General features: G+C 35.8%; 1 protein-coding gene across 1 annotated transcript in view; it reads left to right on the top strand.

The window, feature by feature from the left end:
* The first annotated feature begins 5,478 nt into the window (after window positions 1-5,478).
* The window catches only part of LOC121415715 (ceramide transfer protein-like), a 64,691-nt gene continuing 45,289 nt past the window's right edge, over window positions 5,479-24,880 (top strand). Inside the window, exons 1-4 of the mRNA XM_041609036.1 lie at window positions 5,479-5,974; window positions 10,782-10,994; window positions 11,936-12,071; window positions 17,378-17,491. Coding sequence (XP_041464970.1) covers window positions 5,651-5,974; window positions 10,782-10,994; window positions 11,936-12,071; window positions 17,378-17,491 — 787 coding nt within the window. The 5' untranslated portion in view covers window positions 5,479-5,650. The remainder of the gene's footprint in view (window positions 5,975-10,781; window positions 10,995-11,935; window positions 12,072-17,377; window positions 17,492-24,880) is intronic.

The raw sequence follows: 24,880 nt of genomic DNA, 5'->3' as shown, positions 1-24,880 counted from the left end.
CGGCGGTGCCCTTAAAACACAACCCCCCACATTGAACATAGTAGCAGAAATATAATCTTGAGAAATAAAACCCTGAAGAGTATATACAAAACAGTTCAACTACTAATACACCTTTTAAGTTGTTTTAACTCTTGAGGAGAGTGAACTTGCACTAAATCATTTTCATATCGTGTATCTGTCAGACAGGGTTTCTTTAAAAAAATATCACTCTAACACACAGTAACATTCCATTTCGCCGTATTCTAATAGACATATTCAACAAAGGTTGAAAACTTTTATCATCATTTTAGCCTCCTCCCTGAGTCGGTTATTTTGAATGTATACATGTATCTATAGTAACTGATGATCTGCTTACATGCACCATATCAACTTTATATTCCAAGTGAATGCATTTATTTTGGGTTTTTTTTTAGGATTTTTAAATACGTATTTAGCATAAGCGCTGTTTTCGTTGTACGATATTTGCGTCATGTTATGATGTCTGCGTATAAGTAAAGACATTTTTTTTAATTGAGAATTCGAATAGTATTTGTTATTATTTGATATTTTTGTTGTAATTCATATTGCGTAGACTAACTCTCGAACTCGGCAAAGCAGCTTTCCACAAGGTTCAATCTATATTAGTGTCTTACACTACTTGAAGAGGTTATATTTTAAATTATGCTCAAACGAGAAATCTTAATATTCTTGGACACAGTTTTTCCCCCTTCTATACATCTCAAGCTGGATATATCGCAAGTCGTTATTATGTTTGCCAATGCAATTCAACAGTGTTTTGTTGATATTTTCATTTACACTCATATTGTATGAATTATATTACCTTAAACTTTGTATCCCAAAATCCTATACTTGCACCGAAAAATGGCCGTATAACACACGCAGACCAGTTGGCTTCATATAATATAATCATTGCAACAGATGTGATTGGTTTGCATTAATGGGTACATGAATTATATCAAAGATGGCATATTTATTTGACATATACATCCCAAAGCAACCATTTCGAATTATATCATAAAATATTCATTAGTAAATTCATTTGTTAAATCATAGATTTATTGATTATAGATCAGAGTTTAATTATGTATGTCTTATTTCAATATCTTATATTTCTATCAACTATTGTTTGTGTTTTGTATCTTTGTAAATTGTACCCAAATCAGCCGTAAGGCTGCTATGTTCAATGTTTTTTTATACCGAAATAAATAAATAAATAAATAAAATGACTACCACTTTCGAAAGCGCCCTTAATTCCTTCCACAATTTTCCGAAAAGCAAAAGTAAAATATAATAATATTCAAATCTAATGAAGATCATTAAAATTCTGTCGGGGGGGGGGGGGGGCTCTATCACCCCCTCATAAGAATGAAACGGGGCCCTGGAGATTCCGATTTTTCACGAGATGGACACTTTAAAAACCGAGATTCACTTCCAAACAAATATTTAAAAAACTATAAAAAAAAAGAAGGAAAAGTGAAACAGAGTCTTGCGTCTCGCCATTATGATTATGTAAGATGGTCATAATCTGTGCATCCAATATTCCCCTAAATATTTTAAAATTAGATCCATGCATAGTCGACAAATGAGTTAGGAGATAATTAGACAAAGTCCTCGTGTTTTGAAGACCCCACATATACCTTTCCTTCGATATGAGTTCGCATCCATGTGGGATTTTTAAAAAGAAATTGCAGCAATCCATTTGGATATTTTCGGGCATTAGCTGTCTGATATACATAATTAATTTGTCAACACCATATTTTTTTTTGAAAAATATTTTTTTTATAGTATCTACCTTATTTTATTTTTTTACACCTATATACAAATCAACAGGTTATGTTTTTATTTGCCAATAGTTGTAGCTTACTCCCTTTGCTCGCTCATATTTTGAAGTAATTCATTGTGTTCAAAACTCAATTCCATAGAAGTGCTTATAAGGTCTTGTACGTACAGTGAATGTCTGTGACTTAGTGCAGCAAATTGGCGATTCCCTAATTGCTAGAAAAAAAAAATCAGCCATTTTCGCAACATTTTTAAACCTACTGTCCAAACAAACGAAGAACTTAAGTTTGTTTGTTGTAATAATACAGTATACTGGAAAGTCATGCGAAAAATGACAACCGACAAAAATACATTGTCCATGGGTGAATTAGAGGTGAAAATGTTGCGTACGGGACATTTCTGAGTCTCGTACGACACACAACATTCTCACCTTTAATTCACCCATAATCAAACATTTTTTTGTTAGTAATCATTTTTTCAGATGACTACCTACTATAACTTTATTACTGACAGAAAATTATATATTGCTCAAGCGATCAGCAAAGAGACGAGAAATAATTGTTGTCAAAATGTCTCGTACGACACGTGTGGAATCGCCCAGATAGAGACAGATAGAATGCATCCTATGGCAATGAATTACTGTAACCGAAAAAAAAACAATTGGTTATTAGCGGGTTTTCTCTCTCGCTTCACTCACTCGTATCATCTATAACAGTATGGATTCGGATCAGAATAAGATGTCAAATTAAAGTCACATTGACAGAAATAAGGAAAAGAAAGATAAATTCTTGCTTGACATTCGTTCATCATTCTTTGCTACTGATTGAACGGTTAGTTCTAATGATTCTTTTTGTCTCGTTCTCAAATGGAAAAAAATATCCATCCAATTTGGAGTACTGATTGAAAATCATTTTCCTTGGATCGTTTGTGGTCGGGAGGTTGAGAGGCAGATGAAAGATTGTCACCAAAAGACGCTGATGACAGCAAAGTCATTGGGGCCCGTTGCAGAAAGAGTTGCGTTTAAACGCAAGGCAAAAAATCAATCGCATGCAAGTCCCAAATGCGCGCTGTTGATTGGTAAAAAAAAATCAAGTTTCGCATGATTTTTAGAGTTGCGATTGATTGCAACTCTTTCTGCAGCAACGGGCACCAGGACACACAACTTCCCTGAATATGCCTCCATGTATATATCGGGGGATGCTTTCATGAAAGGACTTGTCGGATGTTTAATCCGACAAAGTCTGCCACAGTTACCACAAAAGAACTGATCCTCATCCGATCAAAATCAAGGAAATTTATCTGCAGGGTCCCATCCAGTGGCGTACCTAGGATTTTCCACAGGGGGGGGGGATTTGTCCGCCAAAAAATTTGACAAGCAAAAAAAAGGTCTTCAACCACAAGGACTTCGTACCATAAAAAAAAATCGTCAGGGGAGGGGGGGGGGGCAAAGATGCGTCCCTTGCATGGGTTGTGACTCGTGCCCCCCTCCGTAGGTACGCTAGTGGTCCCATATTACAAAGAGTTGTGAGTGATCCGATCAATCACAACTATGGAAAGCCAGCAACGTCAACATGTAAAATACATTATTAACAATATTTTCTAGACATGACTTATATTCATACACTGTTTTCTTGACAATTCAGAAGTTCTTTTAGTTTTCAAAGGACAATGATTGAGGAAATTTTCAAAGGAAAAAATGGATTTCCATGATACTTGAGATTGATTGGATCAATCATAAATCTTTGTAAGACAGGACCCTGATGTGACCACTAGTCTTAATGGTTGATGAAACGCTCCCCAGTACACTAACTTGATTGGTCCATTTTGCTTTTCGTTATATATAGCAAGTACTAGTAACATTATGATTTTCACGGCGCTCACTTCACTTGCTTGCAAGATGGAAACTATTTAACATAGTGTTTGTTCCAATTTTTCTATTTTAAATAGTTATTTTTATTGCTCGCTTCGTTTGCTTAACCGTATAAGAAATACTCATAGGGTTATGGAAGTTTTTTTTTGTCTTGCATGCTCTATAACCTTGATATCGCATATATATATTAAACATTTTACTTTCTCTATTATAATGCTCGTCAGGTCAAAATGTATAGGCCTAACCTTTCTTCTGCCCCCTTTCTAAAATGTGTATTAATATGGACTATTCACAGCAAATCATTCACTTAAAATACTACCAAAAATCCATCCACTGTCAGAAAATAACATGCTCTCCATCCCCTTTCCCAAGAAGGGGCACGATGACCCCCTAAAATCGACTGCTTTAATTGCTCCTATAAAACAAATCGGACTGTGATTCACCACTTGCCAACTTAAAGTTGTGGGCCCGGACCTCGACGAGTCATGTAGCAAACTGCACAAACCAGTTTTACGACCCAGAAATAAAGAACTAAGAAAGAAGGACAAGAAAGGGAATAGAAATTGACAGAATCTGAAATGAATTTTCTAATATTATACGTTAAACTGTCACACACAAAATAGGTCATTCACCCCCTCCAGCCACCCCTATATACACCACTCTGTCCCGAAAAAAAAGTTTGACTTATTGCCCCATTGGATGGATGAAATTAAGCCAATGAGCCAACATCGTTGATTAAAAAAAAAGAATAATATAGTAATCTGACATTCCTCTATTGATACACTCTAGATGGCGTTTTCTCGATTTGAATTCACGAGACATTGATCATAGAATTGTCATGAATATTTGTTTCATTGAAAAGAGTGAGCTATTTAGGCACCTGTTTGGCACCCCAAGTTTTGAGCCATTTATCGACCCAAACTCAATCAATAGGCTTCTCTAGGATCCATATTTTTGGTCATTTTTATTAATTATATGCATGTAGGGCCTATATATATATATATATATATATATATATATATATAGTCAAGTGTAAATATGCAAGATATGCACGAGATTCACACAGGCATTTTTTTTTAGTTTTCAAAGTTTGAACAGATTTGCAGAATTGATTATAAAATTATGAATATATTTAGGTGTTTGTTTTTATCCGATCATGTTTGCAAATGTCATTCAATCTCCAGTTTCTTTGTTTCATGAAGATTAATAACAAATGAAAAAAAAATATCCCGGGGGAGGGGCAGTGAAATATATAGCTGTCATGGTCAATGGCCAATCAGGGGTCAAACGTATTTCGGGTATGTTTTTTTTTTCCAAAGCTTTTTTTAAAAGACTACCCAAACTTGTTTATATAGGGTATTTTTTCCCCAAGCTTTTTCCCCCGGGGTCATATTCTGGTGATAACTTGTTTAGGGGCCAAACTGTGTGAATAAAGCCCGCGAAAAAAAAATGTTTAGGGGGTTATTTGCACAAAGAGAAAAAAAAACTCGTCAGGGGTGTTTGGAAATAATTTGGTTACGCATGTGTACCGGGATGTGTACGGCAATGCATTATTTTGACTGGCCCCCGGGAAAATGTAGGCCCTAGATTATAACCATTCGAAATAGGAATGGCAAGTACTATAACTTGGCTTGGGGTATACATTTCTATTTATTTTCCTTCTTTTTTGTTCAAAGTGATCCCGTCGAACTGTCAAACCTTTGGTTCTCTCTCAAAATCGTTATCATTTGTCTGATTTTTTTTTGCGAGACGACTCCGTGATGATTTCATATCGATGAGTGTACAGAAGGACTCTGACTACAAATAGCACTTACGGGGCGTATAATTTGCACATGACTACATTGGAAATGGGCGAACGAACGTAAACATTCAAGCGAGATCAAATCTGTGAGATTGAATTAGCTACTGTACGACTGTTTTTGACATTTTACGTTAATTTAAATGTGACATTTCTGAAAATAATACTGTAGATACACGATTTCTTAGGGATATTCACAAGAAATGCACGACAGGGAACGATATTATCACGGTGATTCCAGCGAACAGCAAAAGATGCTGACGGACGGGGCAAGCAACGAGAGCCTGTTGAGTGAAGATCTGGTCGACGATGAAGGGGAGGATGACGATGAGTTTGATGAAAATGAAGTGGAGACAGAGAGGGAAGATGAACTCGAAGAAACGATGAGTAAATGGACAAATTACATTCATGGCTGGCAGGATAGATGGGTTGTGTTGAAAAATGGAACATTATCATATTTCAAGTCGAGGCACGAGATGCAGTCCGGATGCAGAGGATCAATGAGTTTGGCAAGAGCAGTTATCGAGGCAAGTCAAAATGGAAACAGTGCAGAGTCAAGGCTCATTTGTTTGGGGGGGGGGCAGGGGGTTGGAGAAGTCAGAAGAGCTTCCAGGTTTAAGCTTTTATTTACAGAAGAATTTCATGGAATTGAGGAGTTTGAAGAACCTTTATTACGAAAAATTACATTTTTGAGGCCAATGTGTTTATGAAAAATAGACAAGAGTAATAGTTAGGCACCTACAACAAAAACAATGACAAAAAAATTCACTGCATCTTGAGTTAGAAACGGATATTTTTTAAAAGTTCTGTACGTATACTGCACTGCAGTGTGAGTCACATCAGTTTTGAGCGTTTTTTGAGGTAGTACGGTACATCGCAAATTATGTTTAAATTCTAAGATTTTCCCAAGGTATCTATGATTTCTTTATCTTCCGCTTGGCGACAGCACGCAAATTGCGCGATTTGCGTGCTGTCGCCAAGCGGAAGACAAATCAAGATGGCGACGTAAACACGGCTGTAAGCTCTTCCCATCCTTTCATTTTAAATTTCTCGTTTTTTTAATGAATTCTTCTTTAAAAATATGATCAATATCACAGAAATGTTGGAAATGAAGTTGGACCCCATGTACATGTTTTAGGGCTAGATCTTTTAGAGGGAAAGTAGAATTCTCGGGGGCGAAAGTTTCTGGTTTTGTACCCGTACGTGGGGAAATATACAGTAGGTAGGGATCCCAGGCGTCAGTGGGGAGTGACCATACGTATAGTATATGACTTTCACTCTCCAGACGCCTCCAGGCTATGTACACCCAAAAAGTGTTGGCCCATCAATATCAGTGGTTGTTTATTAAATATTTGTAATGTAAGTTCTTCTTCCAGTACAGCCTCCTACATGTTACATGTATCTTATTATTATCATACTCTTAAAGGGATGGTCCGGGCTGAAAATATTTATATCTTAATACATAGAGTAGAATTCACTGAGCAAAATGCTGAAAATTTCATCAAATTCAGATAACAAATAATACAGTTATTGAAGCTTAAAGTTTAGCAATATTTTTTTTAATAAAGTCGTCATGAATATTAATTTGATGGGCTGATGATGTCACATTCCCACTTTCCGTTTTCTAATGTTATTACATAAAATATTTCAAAAAATTATTTCATACTTGTGTGAATAATATATTGTCCTTATAATGATATAAGTTGCAGCAATAAATACATGTATGTAATGCTCTAAGTCAGTTGTCAATCCAATTTTTTCTAGTTCTTGGAGGGAAAATTTGAATAAACCTGATTTCATATAATAAAATACAAAAGAACAAGTACATCATCAGCCCACCTAATGAATATTCATGACAACTGTCTTCACAAAATATTGCTGAAGCTTTAAAATTCAATAACTTTGTTATTATCCCATTTTGATGAAATTTTCATAATTTAATTTTCTCAGCAATTTAATGCTCCAGTCTGCATTAATCTGCTAGGCAGAGTCTGAATGGCTTGTGAGGTGGGATCTGCTACTGGTTTGCGAAGCAAACCCAGCCTGAAAGGGTGAGCGAAGCGAGCATTCTTGAATAAGCTGTGGTACACCCTGCAGATGTGGGTCTACATTTGTAGACTAGTCTGCATGGTCTGATGCATAATTTATTTGTGCTATTATTTTGAAAAGATGTATTTCCTAATTCATCACAATGTTTGCAATTTTGTCATAATTTTCTTTTTGAAAGTTATGCTATTTTGTGACTAAGGCTACATCTCGTCTGCTCTTTTTACCGATAGTATCGATATCAAGGTATTCTACATGTAGTTAGGAAGCCTTCTGTGAAACAGGTTAAGTAAGATTGGAACCAACTCTGTGGTTGGTGGATAAAGATACAGTATGACTAACTTGTCCATGTGTTGAGAAACAGGCCCCCGGTTCTTAATTATGATACATGTATCTACATGTACATGTATTGTAGAGGGTCATCAAGTTGGGATAGCAAATCTATGAGGCAATGGTGTAAAAAGGGACACTTTAGCAGCAACAAATCTACACCTACATGTAATGCAGGGTGCTACATAACTTTTTAGTTTTAAGCTCTTGTCCAGTCGGGCAAGTAAATTCTTAAATAGTTGGAATATAATTGCTCAAAAATCTATTTTACTTGCCCGATAAAAATCAGTGAAAAAAAAACTTTTACCTCTTCCAGGGAAAGTTTTGCAGCCATATAATCCATTGACCTTTTTTCTCTCTTTTGACATGAACTGATCTCCTTTGTTATTGCATTTCTTTTTCCAATGTGAATTTATCTTGCTTGCCAATACCAAAATTAGGGTCCAAATATATCAACCCTAATTTTGGTCATTCTACTGTGAGAATTTTGCTTGCCCAATTTGGGCAAGTATATGTAGTTTCGGTTTTTACTTTAACACACTTTCCCGACTAACTTTTACCTGCTACGGGAAAATCGGGCAAGTGCTTATGTAGGACCCTGCCTAATGCATGTGAAATGATTAAATTTTGAAGTACAGTATGGCGTGCTACATGTAATCTGCTATACATGTAGGATCAGTATGATTAAAAAATTTAATAGGGTTGGTATACATGTCAGTATACTGTGTGTAAGAAAGAATCCCAACATTTTAAAAATATATTAAATTCTGTAAATTCTTTTTTCATACACTGTTACAAACATGTGCACATCTACATGTTTTCTACTGAGTACAGTGCATTTTAATTAAATTTATGATCATTAATTTATTATCCTCATTTAGAAAAAACTGTACTGAACATGTACATGTACATGTACCAGCAAACATCCAAGGTCATTTGTCTTCACATGAAAGTATTTTTCTCTTTAGGGTGACTAATGGTAGAGCTCCTTAAAACCTTCCACAATGGATTGTATCATTTGATTACCGTATTTAATTTTTTACATGTAGAAACATCTAATAATGAACTGTTGTCACTCAGGAAGTCCTATAAAAATAAATGTTTGAAATGAGAAGTTCATCATTCTTTTTAGAAGTACCAGTACTTGTAACAACAGCTCGATATAAGGAACCAAAGTATGAAGATGGGAGCAGCTTGGTTTCATTATGAACATACAATTGTTGAAAGAAGTTACTGTATTTCAATTTCACACATCTACATGTATCATGTTATTTTTAATAACATATTTTTACTTTTCCTTTTTAAGTTTAAATTGATAATTTGATAATTGATAGTTTTCATACATTGCCAATGACAATAAAATGATGCAGTTTAATGTTTGTTTCTAGTTGTCAACTACTTCACAGTCATAAGTCATTACATTGAATTTCATATTTTATGGACTAACAAAGCTTTACATGTATCCCCCAATATTTTCAACGTTATAAATCTGCACTTGAGAAAGTGTACATGTAGTTTTATTTTGTGTAGGCTGTGTTACTATTATTGTAATTGTCATTCCATTTTTAATTGGGTTCAATAAAGTGTTGATTATTACTACATGTAGGAATTGAATAGCACATTTGTTTATTAAGGTTTGTATGAATTTTAATACACTTCTCATTTCATATTGTAAAAAAATTTCCAGGGAATTAAAGGCAGCCGTTTTATTTCTTGGCTTTGATATTTTGTTGGCCATTGACCAAGAAAATATTCAGACCATCCACAAGGGGGGGGGGGGGGGCAGAAAATTATAAACAAAGAAAAAAAAAGTTTTGAAAGTGAATGTAGCCAATTGCCTCAGGTTGCAACATGCAAGTTGGGAATATTGAGTCTCCCAGGAATTATTTGTTATTAATGACCTTCTAACAGGACAAAATGAACAATGGTGGAACTAAAACTTCCCAACTTGACTTTCATAAAATTTTGAAGGAGAAAAATATAGCCTTTGTTTTTCTCCTATACAATGTAGTTGCAAGTTACGATCAGTCATGCATGAATAATTATGAATCATCAATATTTTTCAGACCATGCTTTGGTCATTATAGTACCACTGCATGTACTACTACTACTACTACATCTACTACATCTACTACTTCTACATCTACTACTACTACTACTACTACTACTACTACTACTACTACTACTACTACTACTACTACTACTACTACTACTACTACTACTACTACTACTACTACTACTACTACTACTACTACATGTACTACTACTACTACTACTATACTACTATACTTCTACCACTACTACATCTACTACTACTACTACTACTACTACATGTACTACTAGTAGTACTACATGTACTACTACAACAACAACAACAACAACAACAACTACTACTACTACTACTACTACTACTACTACTACTACTACTACTACTACTACTCCTACTACAACATGTACTACTAATACTACTACTACTACAGTGTACTACTACTACTACTACTACTACTACTACTACTACATGTACTACTACTACTACTACTACTACTACTACTACTACTACTACTACTACTACTACTACTACTACTACTACTACTACTACTACTACTACTACTACATGAACTACTACTACTAGTACTGCTACTACATGTACTACTACTACTACTACTACTACTACTACTGCTACTACTATTGCTACTACTCTTACTCTTACTACTACTACTACTACTACTACTACTACTACTACTACATGTACTACTACTTCTACTACTACTGCTACTACTACTACTACTACTACTACTACTACTACTACTACTACTACTACTATATTTGATTTGATGATAAAAAGTTAATGTAAGTTCTACATGTACGTAGCGCTCATGTCTGTCAGATATGACACTGCTGGTGCTCCGTGATGGCAACATATTCAGCCATTTTCTTTCCATCTTTCTTTCCAATCAGGTTCATGAGTTTGATCATCTGAGGTTTGATGTAAGCATCAACGACAGTGTGTGGTACCTGAGGGTGAAGTCAAGAGACTCCCGACAGAGATGGATCGAGTGCTTAGAATCCCAGAAGGCTATGGCTGAAGCAGAGAGCACTAGTCTCCAGAGACATGGCTCAATGGTCTCTTTACACTCAGGGGCTAGTCTTACATCGTCATCATCATTCAAGGTGAGTTGCGACTTTTACCCGAACCTTTAAGGTTGAGTCCACCCCAATGATACAAATCAAGCAAATGTTAGTCATTACACTGAAAATGTCATCAAAATTGGATGCTGAATGAGAAAGTTATGCTATTTTCAATTCTCATTTATTTTCACAATAGTGATACGCTCAATTGTCAATAAGGAGCTGATTATACATGTACTACAAATAGGCCTACTCATATCTTTTATGTGTTATGATTTGAAATATGAAATCAGATTTTCCATCTAGAATGTAAAACCTGGTGTGTTTCTTTGTGGAAGCAGTGAATACTTTTAGCTTCTTTATCACCAAAGCTATATACATGTAGTTTGTAGTACAAAGTTTGGTATTTTTCATAAAAGAAATGGTGCATGTGTGATATCATCACCCCCTTATTGCATGCAGTACAGGCCAAGATCTTAGATATCTTTTCATGAAATTTAGCAAAAATAACAAATTTTATGACCTTCATATTTTACATCTGATTTTGATGAAAATATCAGTGTTGTTATGGTTGTTTGAGTATTCATACCAACCTGTTGTTGGGATGGACTTGGCTTTTTAACTGCACTTTTTAACTTCAATGTAATAATGAACTTATTCAAGCCTACAGTACACTGGGGTCAAGTGCACCATCTACATGTATGTGCAATCGTACAACCTCTTTTAATATGTGTATTGTATTTTATAAACTGTCTTGCATAGGAGTATTGCATAGTAAACATTAGAATGTGAAGATTGATAATCAAAGGTTTAGATTTAAAATCAGAAGAAAAAGAAGAGTCTTTGGGAGGAATAAGAAAGTGAACTTTTAACATGAGAAATGAGGAAATATCTTGTAAGGTTCTTGTTTTATAATTTTAATTAATGCACTGTTGATTATTGTACCCTGTTTTGAAAGAAGCTTTTATTGCCTTCTATTGTAGAAGGGTAGAGGGTTAACAGAGAAGCTTGCTGAGATGGAGACATTCCGAGACATCCTTTGCCGTCAGATTGATACCATGCAAAGCTTTTTTGACACTTGTGCGGAAGCTGTCCCAAAAAAGTGGCTGGAGGAAGCATGTGAGTATATTTTCCTTTTTATGAAAAAAAAAAAAAAATCCATATCTTATTGTTCGAAATACACAAAATGAAATACTAAAAAAAATTGCTTTGCCCAATTGATCGTGGGCTAGGCAGCCGCTGTACAACGCCAGATCGACGAGGCTCTATCCCTTTAATTGTTTAACGCCAAACAGGGTAGCAGCAACTCGCATATTTCAACATCTTTTGGTCTGACGCGGCTGGGGCTTGAACTCCCTAACTCCCGGTTGTGAAACAGATGCTCTACCAACTGAGCCAATACACGTACACTGGTGTGGAGTGGTGTGTGGTTATTAGCAGTTATGTGCCACGTAATACTTTTAGGATGCGGTTGCCTGATTGGTGTTAAAATGAATCAAGTGATAAATTCTAAATTTACCTATTAAGCGTAGATGGTACATGTAGGTAGACTGATAATCTTTCAAATTAACAGCTTTGATCTATAGAGCAACAATAAACACAATGGCCCTTATTCTGAAGTCCGGTTTAACTTAAACTCGGGTCTAAAGTTGTGGTTTTAAGTATGGAAAGCCAATTGTTGCATTAAACCATTACAGTAGAGATATCATATTTCAGCTCATTTGGCTCTCAAATCAGTCATAATTTGCTAGGAAGTATAAAAAGATGATTGTCTTCACCATGGATGAATCAGGAAAGAGCACAGTAAACATACGAAACATATAACTTAATAAAAAAATTGACACATTTGGCTTCCCATAATTTTAGCACAGAGTTAGACCATGGTCTAAGTTAAACCTGACTTCAGAATACGGGCCAATGTCTTGAGTAGATATGAAAGTGTAATGCTTTGTGTGTACTCAAAGTGCATTGCACTTTTTACTATCTTTCATATTAGAGTTGCTCTACATGTATGTTTAGTATTGTTACCCAGGCTACACGTAGATGAGTAAAACAAGTGCAAATTACCCACCTACATGATTAAAGCAAACATGAGTGGTGAACACCGTCGACCCAAGGGGAATTGATTTCAGCTATACATGTAGGTGTCAGGGGAAGGGGGTTATCATTTGTTTCTTTGTTTTTTATATTTATGAAGATTGTTTTCTTATTTGAAGACATATATATGACAGATTTACATACATCACCTCTTGGGTTGTTCAGTGGATGAGGCAAAATAGTATCTCTTTGACTCTTCCCTTGCAATATAAATTTAGAATTACCGGTAAATCTTTCCAAAGTGAGCTACAATTTACCTCTCCTCAGCTTCACTTTGAAATGATAGCTTAAAAAAATGCCTTGGAAATATATAGATTTTTTCCCCGATAGTAATGATTACTTTTAGTCCACATGTAGATGGCATATCATGTACAATGTATGACATCACTATGATCTGAAATAGGTTTGCTCATTTGTACATGTATGGAAAGTCACAGTAACCAGAAGTTTTTATTTCATTTGTATTAATGTTCTATGTACACATGTATTCATATACTAATGATATATATTTCATGTGACCTTTTTTTTGAGGGGTGGGTTGGCCCTTAGGCTATATATCAATGCAAGCTGAGGCTTTCCTGTTTAACACCATGTCTGATTACATTTTACACATTTACTCTAATTACAACAAAGATTCTACATGATCAGTCCATCTATCATCCCACCTGCTTCTAGCACTCTGCCATTAATCTACGTGTAATTTGATCCCATAGAGAGACAATCGGTGAAGTCCTTTTTTTGTGGTCAACATGAGCTTGTTTTATAAATATGAGGTTAAAAAGGCACCCACATTCATCAGATGCCTTGCTGGTATTAAAGGGATGGTCTGGGCTGAAAGTATTTTAGTTAAATAAATGGAGTAGAATTCACTGAGCAAAATGCCGAAAATTTCATCAAAATCGGATAACAAATGACAAAGTTATTGAATTTTAAAGTTTAGCAATATTTTGTGAAAACAGTCGTCATGAATATTCATTAGGTGGGCTGATTATATCACATCTCCACTTGTTCTTTTGTATTTTATTATATGAAAATAGGTTTATTCAAATTTTTTCCTCCAAGAACTAGAAAAATTGGATTGACATCTGATTTAATGCATGTGATATTTGTTGCTGCAACTTATTTCATTATAAGGGAGACATATTATACACACAAGTATGAAATAATGAAAAAAATATGATTTTATAACATAAGAAAATGGAAAGTGGAGATGTGACATCATCAGCCCACCTAATGAATATTCATGACGACTGTTTTCACAAAATATTGCTAAACTTTAAACTTCAATAACTTTATCATTTGTTATCCGATTTTGATGAAATTTTCGGCATTTTGCTCAGTGAATTCTACCTTATGTATTAAGATATAAATATTTTCAGCCCGGACCACCCCTTTAATGCATGTTATGTGTACAGTACATGTAGATATGAGCACTAAGAAAAGAAGATTTTATATCCTCTCCAGGGCCGTCTGCACCAGCCCCAGTTTTCAAATTAGCGCGCTATTTCTGATCTGGCAAATTATTTCGATCTGAACAGTCTCAAGATTACAAATGTATTTGTAATGGAGACGCAATTATCATGCTACTGTAGTTTGCTGGATTAATCTCGAGATTGCAATCCCAAGTCAACTTGAGATTATTTTCAAAATAGCGCGCTACTTTACAAAATATCCCGCCAATTCGCAGGTGCAGATGCACTCTTAATTCACAGCGTCACACCATAATTCCTCGATGCCTCGCTCGACCACGAATCGCTCTTCTTGCGATGGTGGAGACAGGGTTTCTTGAATCTTGAGATTCAAGATTCAAGATATATTTATTAATGGCAAAGAAGGCTGATCGGGCTAAAATCTTGAGATTGAGTAAACTTGAGCTGATGCAGCACCGCCTTCTGAAATCAAGATGAATTTCACTTTTGGTTTGACCTCTAAGGCTCTACCTCTTACATGTAGGAATGTTCAATAATATGTGAAAAATCTACATGTATCATTCATAACGTTGAAAATTTCATCAAAATCAGATATAAAATGATGTATGGTTGAAGGAAAAAATAACTCAGTTCAGCAAGTCAGCCATATGTGGTATTTGAACTACAACATTCAGACATTGCCTACTAGTAACCCCTACCTGTGCATGTCCTTGACTTCATGTAGAAATTTTTCATTTTCTATTGATCACATGACATGAATTTTATGGAAACTTCTGATTTTATGCCAATATGATGTGTCAAAATGATAATGATGATGTACATGTTGTATTGAATGATATTTCAGAGTCTTTGTTTTCCAGACTGATTTTGTCTGACCTCACGACCCACTAAATAAAACCTGGTTGTCCATCAATGTGCCATGGCCCATCGTTGAGGAGCCCTTATAGTCTGGAGTATTAACTATCTTGTCTGATTATCTGAAGTTATCCTAACTTCTGATGAAATGAAATATTTGAAATGTAGATCAATAATGAACATTAATTTATTTTTTTTATTGAAAAAAAGGGGAGGGGGAGGAAGTTTTTTGTCTCACCTGCGAAGCAGAGTGAGACTATAGGCGCCGCTTTTCCGACGGCGGCGGTGACGGCGGCGGCGGCGTCAACATCAAATCTTAACCTGAGGTTAAGTTTTTGAAATGACGTCATAACTTAGAAAGTATATGGACCTAGTTAATAAAACTTGGCCATAAGTTTAATCAAGTATTACTGAACATCCTATTAGAGTTTCATGTCACATGACCAAGGTCAAAGGTCATTTAGGGTCAATGAACTTAGACCATGTTGGAGGAATCAACATCGAAATCTTAACCTGAGGTTAAGTTTTTGAAATGTCATCATAACTTAGAAAATATATGGACCTAGTTCATGAAATTTGGACATAAGGTTAATCAAGTATCACTGAACATCCTGCATGAGTTTCACATCACATGACCAAGGTCAAAGGTCATTTAGGGTCAATGAACTTTGGCCGAATTGGGGATATCTGTTGAATTCCCATCATAACTTTGAAAGTTTATGGATCTGATTCATGAAACTTGGACATAATAGTAATCAAGCATCACTAGCATCACTGAACATTTTGTGCAAGTTTCAGGTCTCATGATTAAGGTCAAAGGTCATTTAGGGTCAATGAACTTTGGCCGAATCGGGGGTATCTGTTGAATTACCATCATAACTTTGAAAGTTTATGGATCTGATTCATGAAACTTGTACATAAGAGTAATCAAGTATCACTGAACATCCTGTTTGAGTTTCAGGTCACATGATCAAGGTCAAAGGTCATGTAAGGTCAATGAACTTTGGCCATGTTGGGGTTTTTTGTTGAATAACCATGATATCTCTGTAAGTTTATTGGTCTAGTTCATAAAAAGTGGACATAAGAGTAACCATGTATCACTGAACATCTTGTGCGAGTTAGAGTAGTATTCAAAGTCAGCACTGCTGCTATATTGAACCGCGTGATGCAGGTGAGACGGCCAGAGGCATTCCACTTGTTTAATAAATATATCTGGTGTTACATTTACACATGTCTATGCATCAGTACTGCCATGCATGTTGGATATAAAATCTGAACTTCCACTTGAACTTGAATATACAGTGTATGTAGAAGAAAGGAAATTTGGCAACACATCTTTCTGGAGAGTAATGTATGCATGTGTACACATACATGTTATAACTTAGATAAGAGAAGTTGTTTTTAGGAAATCAGGAACTACTGTTAATTTTTGTTACATATCAATAAATATTATCCTTGAATCGATACTGTTTGCAAAGCTTCCTTGTTTTCATACATAAGTGAGTTGACTCAAAGTCTGTTATATTTTCATTCCTACTGATAGATTATGTTCTAAAGGCAAGGTATAGAAATAGATGAGCTCTATTTTCATTCAGTGATATTATTTTCATGGTATATATTGTGGCCCAAGTAGGACAGGGGAAGTGGCCAGTTAGTCCACAGCACAAGTTCTCCCACTAGTGTCTGACCACCAGAGAGATGTTCCATAAATAATACCCAAGATGCATCTATGATGATACATGTACATCTAGGAGAAATTCTCAAGAGTTTTTAGTGTCTAAATAGAGACAAGAGTTAACATACATGTTAAAATGAATTTAGCACCAAAAATTTGGCAAGCACTATTGTGCCCTTTCCAACATCTGATACCAGTGGTTAGTCCCATTGAGAATGCACTCTCCTCCAGCTTTTGAGATGTCTTTGTTTATTTGTTTGTATGGTTAATCATGATCAGATTAAAATTTTTAGTCTCTTTATTATTGTTGTGTTTGTTTTTCCTTTCTTTTCTTCTTTGTTTTGTGTCCCCCTTTGCCATTTTCGCAGATGGAGATTATTCTGGTGATGATGATGAGAATGACATTGTGACCCCCAGAGCGAATCACCACCATCATCATCATACACACACAGAGAATGGACCAACAAATCCAAAGGATAAAGGTATTGTAAAGTATACAGGTAGAGGCCATTCTCATTACGCTTTCTAAAACTAGTTTAATGGAAACTGATTCAGGAAACCAGTTTGGAAGATCGCTTTGCTAGCGTTCCCACTTGATCACACAAAAGTGGATTTCAAAATCACTTCACATAAGGCGATCTTATTGCTATGGAAACGCTCTCAGTGAGGTGACACGTTTCGCGAGAAATCGCAAACTGCAGCAGAGGCATTCTACACCTGTCGTGTGGAGTAGCGCGCTCAAAATGTGCGAAGATCGCTTCCCGAAGAACGGTTGTGACCTCACTTATGCTAAAACCAGTTTAACGAAGCAAAGCGATCTTGAAAACTACATAGTGAGGTGAGGTGGTTTTCTGAACTGGTTTGGAAGATCGCTTCCAAGATCGCTTTGACCATTCTCACTACATGTTAAACTAGTTTCAAGTAAACTAGTTTTAGGAAAGTAGTGAGAATGGTGCCGTAGAATACAGTGAAATCTATTTATGGTCTTTATGAACAGGGGTCTTCATGAACAAGTTCCAAAGGAAACAAACAAATAAATAAATAAATAATATACATGTAGGGTTTGTATAGTGCAAGTATCCACCTTGTTAGGTGCTCAAGGATCCCCTATATTACCCTGGCTAACCCAGTCTACCGATTCTGGTGCTCACAGCTTTCTGTGGAATTACTTCCTGTTGGTGCCCATTTACCTCACCTGGGTTGAGTAACGCACAATGTGGGTAAATTTCTTGCTGAAGCAAAACACGTTACATGTATGGCTGGGAATCAAAGCCCACATCCCTCAGACGAAAGACGAGTGTCTAAAACCACTAGAACACAATGCCCTCACAGGGTGCAGGGTTATAGACATGTCATCCTTCTATACAAGCGATTGCTAAAACAGTTTTTAGTATATTATTTAAGGTGAAAACTGCAAATTTCTGTAGTTCATCATCATGACAATTTCAACCACAAGCGAAACCAGGACCAGAAAATACATGCTTTAAAAGTGAGAAAAAAAGTGAAAATAATTGTATGAGGAAATATTGGCTTACACATCATATGTGATTATCTTTCAGGATGTTGTGGGTCGTGATGAGGTTGTTGATGCCAAGTTAGATCATGAAGTTATAAATGAAATGTTCCCTATCATGTGACTTTGGTTCCGTTCAAGCTGTAGTTCACCCCCCCCCCTTTGACTGGAAGCAATGCTGGTTTAAAGCATGTTCATATTAGATGTACATGGTTCACACATGCTCCAAGCTTTTCCATGTGCAGGAGAGACTTGCGGGTCAAAGTGATTCAGCTCGCTTTTCGCCTCCCAGGCACAGGTGACGCCAAACAAATAATAATAATATAATTTCTTAATCTTGATTAAGTACAAGAACGAGCAATCACTCTCCCATTTGCTTGCGTACAAAAAGCTACAAGTGTAATAATAGGCGTTGTACAATTCAACGTGATAAAACAATTACAAGTAGGGTAGAGCTTGCAAGAAATCCACACACACATGTTGATGAGAAGCTAAGGTTGTGATAGAAGATGTCTAAATTGTTTTAGATGTGGAAAGAAAATCACTGCATTATAGTTTTATTTTTGTCTCTTGCTCCAACCAGGCTACATACAACATTTAGCTTGAGAGTTGAGACATTGGTTGTTCTTAGTGCTGGTGTTGGTGTTACTGTTTACATGTAACACAATGTCATTACCTACCATAGCTCCAACACCTATATGTAATCTGATTTTACAAAAATTATCACCATTTATGTTGTTTTGTCATGAAAATTGACAAAAGATTGTTCATCAAACTTAAATAACCCATTGTACTGTATATGCACATCTATAAAAAAAAAATCAGGTCTAACCAATGTTCACTTGATGTGGAATTTGAAGTTGTCCTACATTGTACTGGTTATCATTATCTTGTACAGTTATTTGTGTATAAACTTCAAGATAAAGAAAAATGCCCTTTATCAAAATTAAGTTAATAGATGATAAGCAGTTAATAAAATATGCACATTGTATGAATGTACTTGTGTGAGATATTGGCAAAAGTATTTGTTGATGAGTTGTTTCCTTTAACGAGTCTAACCTAATTTGCCATCTGCTTCATGTACATGAATGAAACCAGAAAAGTCTTGCAATTATCCAACTTGGCAGGGGCATCAACAATCAGGTTAATAATCAACTAAACTTTTAAAGGGCAGTTAGATAGGAGGGATGTGACGTCAACATGATGAGCACCAAAACACACTGTAGAGTAGAGACTGTTTGAACATCTCCGTGGTTCAGGGGCACAGTAACAACACCCCAAGTTGACCCAGTTTTTTTCTTAAAATGTTTCACAATGATTAAAATATGACTGAAATCACAGTTTAATTTTGAGTAGCAGGAGGTACATGCAGTATATAACAAATCCTCACATTGGTGAGATCTTGCTCACAGGCCATGCACTACTGCATTGTCATCAAGGAGGTATACACATAACATGTACATAGGCTATCATTCGCACGTTGCCGTCTGTTTAAAACCAAAAGGAAAGTAGTGGCAGCAAACTAAAGATTTCTTGAGAAAGTTGTTTTTATCAAGGTCAATTCCCTCCATAATCATGATGTTGACAGTAATAATAGATTTTGATTTGGTTAATTTAGATTTAAATTTAACTCTGTGAAATCATGAAATCTAAGCTGAAAAATGATCCCTTCAACACATAGCACTGGTGGGACAGTGTAGTATTATTGCTAGGAAAAAGACCTGACATCTTGCTGGAATGCTTGTTTCGTCAAATTTTACCACAGTTGCACATTTTCTACCAGAAATTAAAAATTCATTTGGTTAAGATCTTTTTTAATACATTTAGTTCTTTTCATGAGATTCTGTTCGAACTGATTGTCAGATCGTTGTTGCCACAACTGGCATTACATGTATGTTTAAACCTGAATCTTATACCCCTTTCACAAACCCATCCTCCAATTATCCGCCTAAGAGTAATGCGGATAATTGCATTCACAAACTCCGAAAATAATACGCACTATTTTTTTACGAGCGCCCGACCTGAAAAAGGCGGATAATTGTCATGGCAACTGCACACGGCCCCTCCGATGGGATTGTGTTGGAAAAGGGTGACCTTTTGTGACATACCATGGCAATTATCCGCATTACTTTGGAAATACGTTCACAGAGCCAAAATCTGGTCCCGATGCTGGTATTATGTGGATAATTGCAGCAGGAAATAATGTGGATAACTCTGGTCTTGTTTCGATTTTAAAACCAAATTATGCGGATATTATCCACGTAATTGGGTTTGTGAAAGGGGTGTTAAGTAACACTTGACTCTTTGTGAAACACTCCTTGGCAAACTTAGATCTAAATCAGAATAATCTTAAGATTTTACAGTTTTATGAAGATGCAATTTGTAGCTTTTTTCTGATTCATCTTAACCCCTCAAATTTTTACTACATGTACATGTATTGTCAGTCACCTCAAAATAAAAAAACAGCATGATATTTTGTATGTGAATTATGAAGTTGTTTAAAAGGGTGTTCATGCCAAGCTAGTAAAAGCCTGAAGAATTAAATGCAAACACATCAACAAACCCTCTAAAAGCAATTTGTGTTTATGTGTGACACATCGTCAATATTGACTTTTAGATTCTTGAGTGAATGTTTTGACATCCTCAATAAAAGCTGAGCTAGATGACAACCTTTTTTTTTTACAGCTAGCATGGTCTGAATACAGTGTATGAAATACATTCATGAGGGCAATGGGCGACTTATTCTCATGACAGCCCAAACTGCCCTTTGAATTTCTATTATGGCCCCAAGATTTGCCCCCAAAAAATCTTTAAACCACAAAGTAAATGAGACTTTGCTTTTACAGCATTGCTTTTTTGAGCAAAAATAGTAGCCCTTGAACATAAAGAAATAGCCCCCCCCCCCATTCAACAATTGCGTTGATGTGGAAAAATAATAACCCCTAAAAATACAAATTATTTCCTACTGTGCGTTGCTCATTGAGTGAGTTGAAACATATTAGAGGTATCACTTATCTTTATCGTAGGAATATTAATTTTACCAGAATCCCCCCCCCCAAAAAAAAAAAAAATTCGAAAAAAATAATAATGCAACGGGATGTATGATCAAAAGAATTTGAAAGAATGTATTAAACTCAGCAGAGTTGAAGAAAGCCCAAAAGCATCAGAGAATGATTTTTATCTTGAAGAAGGTTGTTCCAACATTCCCAATACTTTTGGACAGCATTAATCACAACATAATCTCCCAAGAATTAAAAGGTCATGTTCTCTCCAACATCAAGTTGATTTATGAAAAGCAGAAAAGTCATACAACACAAGGGCTTATTAATCCAAGAGCCATGGCCTGTTGATTGGGCTCAGTACCCCTATTGCCCTTGAAACATTTTTGTGCCTCAAATTTTCTTATTTTTGCTCCATGGAACTATTATGACCTTTCCATTTATCAAACAAAATTAAATCTAAGTCTTGTTACACTGAAAATTTCATCAAAATTCCTTATGCTGAATGGCATTTCGTAGTTCATTATTTTTCACAGAACGATAAAAACATGTAGGAGATTTCATGTAAAAAACATTTAAATATCTATTCTGTTATTGAAGAAATGCATGAAGGCATACTGGTTTAATTGGACTGTCCGCATATTGAAAGAAGAAGGTGAACTTGCATGTCACTTCAAAAAGTTGCCAAAGATGAATCTGATAGGTCACAACTTCAATAAAAAATAATGAATTGAACTCATTTTGACAAAATTTGCTCAAATCTATCACCAACTTTAGGACACTTCAACTACATGACTTTTAAAAATGACTGAAATTATGGATTTGATTGACTCAAATTAGTCAGAGAAATATCTCTTGATATTGGAAAGTTTATGAACTGTTGCCTTATTCCAAGTATAAAGTATATTTTCAAAATGAGCTTTTCATTTGGAATACATCATCAGCTGAGTACTATAGTGTTGTGAACGACTTTGAATCTTTGACAGTTAAGCCCGTATTCTGAAATCAGGTTTAACCTAGACCATGGTCTAACTCTGTGCTAAAATTATGGGAAGCCAAAATTGTCAAAATTTGTATTAAGTTGTATGTTTCTTATGTTTACTGTGCTCTTTCTTGATCCATCGATGGTGAAGACAATCATCTATTTTATATACTTCCAACACAATTATGAATGATTTCAGAGCCAAATGAGCTGAAATAGTATATTACTGTTAGTGATTTATGTAACAATTGACTATCCATACTTAAACCGCAACTTTAAACCTAAGTTTAAGCTAAACCCGGCTTTGGAATACGTTCCTTAGTGCTAAATGATTTCTGTACATCTGCTTTTATCATCATCTGTACTGTAGTTTGTATACAATCATGCTTTTTTTTCAACCCCTGGAATCCTTGATTCTGTTTGACACCAAATTTTATTGTACATGACTCCATGTACATGTACTACAGTACCAGCAAAAATGACATTTTACCTTTCGGCTTTGCTGTGAAATCTATTTATGTAGGTCAAATAAATTACAATCACATATTGCGGTATCACAAAAATTGAAAACAATTTACACGTAGGGTTTACTTTGTCATTTGGATGTGTACATGTGCATTTATGTATATGTTTTTACAAGAGCCCTGAATAGATATGTAGCTCTTTGTTGTATCACAATTGAGCCAAATTATCCTTTAAATATTGTGATTACCTTTAAGCTATATATAGATTAATATTTTTTGAATACTCGGTAACTATTTTATAGATAATGATGGAACCCTACATTTATGTACCTTTATTATGAAAAACCAATAAAAATACAGTGATGTCAAAGGATTGTTGTGTTTTCAAATATTAGAGGCTGACTATTGTACATGGAAGTCCAGACATGAATCTTAGCGAGCAAGACACACACATGGGTAGTGCGGGATTAAGGCGGGGGCACAAGGGGTGCATGCACCCCCCTCTATATTGTGAGAATTGGCCATTGAACATGAATGTAGCTAAATCTATTAAAGAAATTGTTATCTGCCTGCACCCCCTGTATATTTATTTGCTATTTGCCCCAGCCCCCCCCCCCCTATTTCAAACTCCTGTATCCATTACTGTGTGGGGTAAATCCTTCCTTTAATTCTGTCCATTCTAGCTTGGTATAGCCATTGGCTTATCAAGGAAAAACAGCAGTAGGAGCCAATTCTAAAATCACACCCCTCCAACATCCCACATGCGTAATAAGAGCTAAAATTGTGCCCCTCCCAACATATGACACCTGTGGGTTTACACATGTAGCTTTGAAAGTGCCCGTGTACAACTAATATGTTGCAAATATTTTTTAAAATAGTTTTTCATCAGATTGAGCACTTTTTATTTTTTCTTCCTTTTTTCTACTTCTTTTGTCTACTTTGCCCCTTTATGTGCCCTGTGAGGGTGATGTCCCTAGATACTGTATGCCATTGGTTATGACTGCTTATTTCATTCATGGTGCCACAGTACGTCACCCCGCAATGCAACTCCTATTGCCTTCTTTAGTAGTGAGCAGGCACATACATGTACCATTTTTTTTTGCTTAGTGCATGATACAGAGTCTGAAGTTGAAGATTAATTTCACTCTTGCCTGAAAACCTCAGTAGCTACTGATACCTTCAAATATCCGTAAACATAAGCCACAACAAATTGGTGCATTTCATGTTTTCTTTCCTTTTATTGACCACAATCTTCAGTCACCGGGATTGTCATCATTTCCTTCCTTTATTCAGTGATAACACTCGTTAGAGAAAATTGAAATTGTTTATTTCACAACATACTTTCACCTTTGTTTGTGTACAAATTGGCTTTTTTTTCAGAAATCAGAGCTCCCAATATAATGTATTTAATTTCAACTTTCTCATTTATTCAAATTCTTGGCTTCAATATAAAATGAATTCAATTCCAAAGGGATTCGGTACAGAGTACTGCAAGTGGAGGAATAGAGAAGTAGGGAAGGAGGTGGAGCTGTGAATGCAAGATAATTTCATGCCTAATTCTTCACAAGACAAGAGCCAAGTTTGGGGTCTGGCAAGGTGTATAGGGGGGAGGATAAGAGTTGTAGGATGGAAGGAGTGGGAGGGGGAGGGAGGTAGGAAGAAGGTAGAAAGAAGGAAGTTAAGGTGAGAGAGAAAAGGTGAAGGAAGGAAGGATGGGACTCAAGAGGGAATGTGATGTGCTTTTCACAATGCATATATTTTCTTTAACCCTGCGAAATTGGTGGGGGGAGGGGTCTTAGCCCCATCAATATCCTGGGGTTTAGCTTTATAGCCCTCTTTGGTTTCACACTACGCCATTAACAGAAGTCGAAATTGCACGTTAATCAGGCTCTGTCTGGCAAAATCATAAATAT

The sequence above is a fragment of the Lytechinus variegatus genome, chromosome 5 (genome assembly GCF_018143015.1).
Source record: "Lytechinus variegatus isolate NC3 chromosome 5, Lvar_3.0, whole genome shotgun sequence".
Classification (NCBI taxonomy): domain Eukaryota; kingdom Metazoa; phylum Echinodermata; class Echinoidea; order Temnopleuroida; family Toxopneustidae; genus Lytechinus; species Lytechinus variegatus.
The sequence above is the reverse complement of the archived record's forward strand: the minus strand, read 5'-3'. Positions and strand labels throughout refer to the sequence as shown.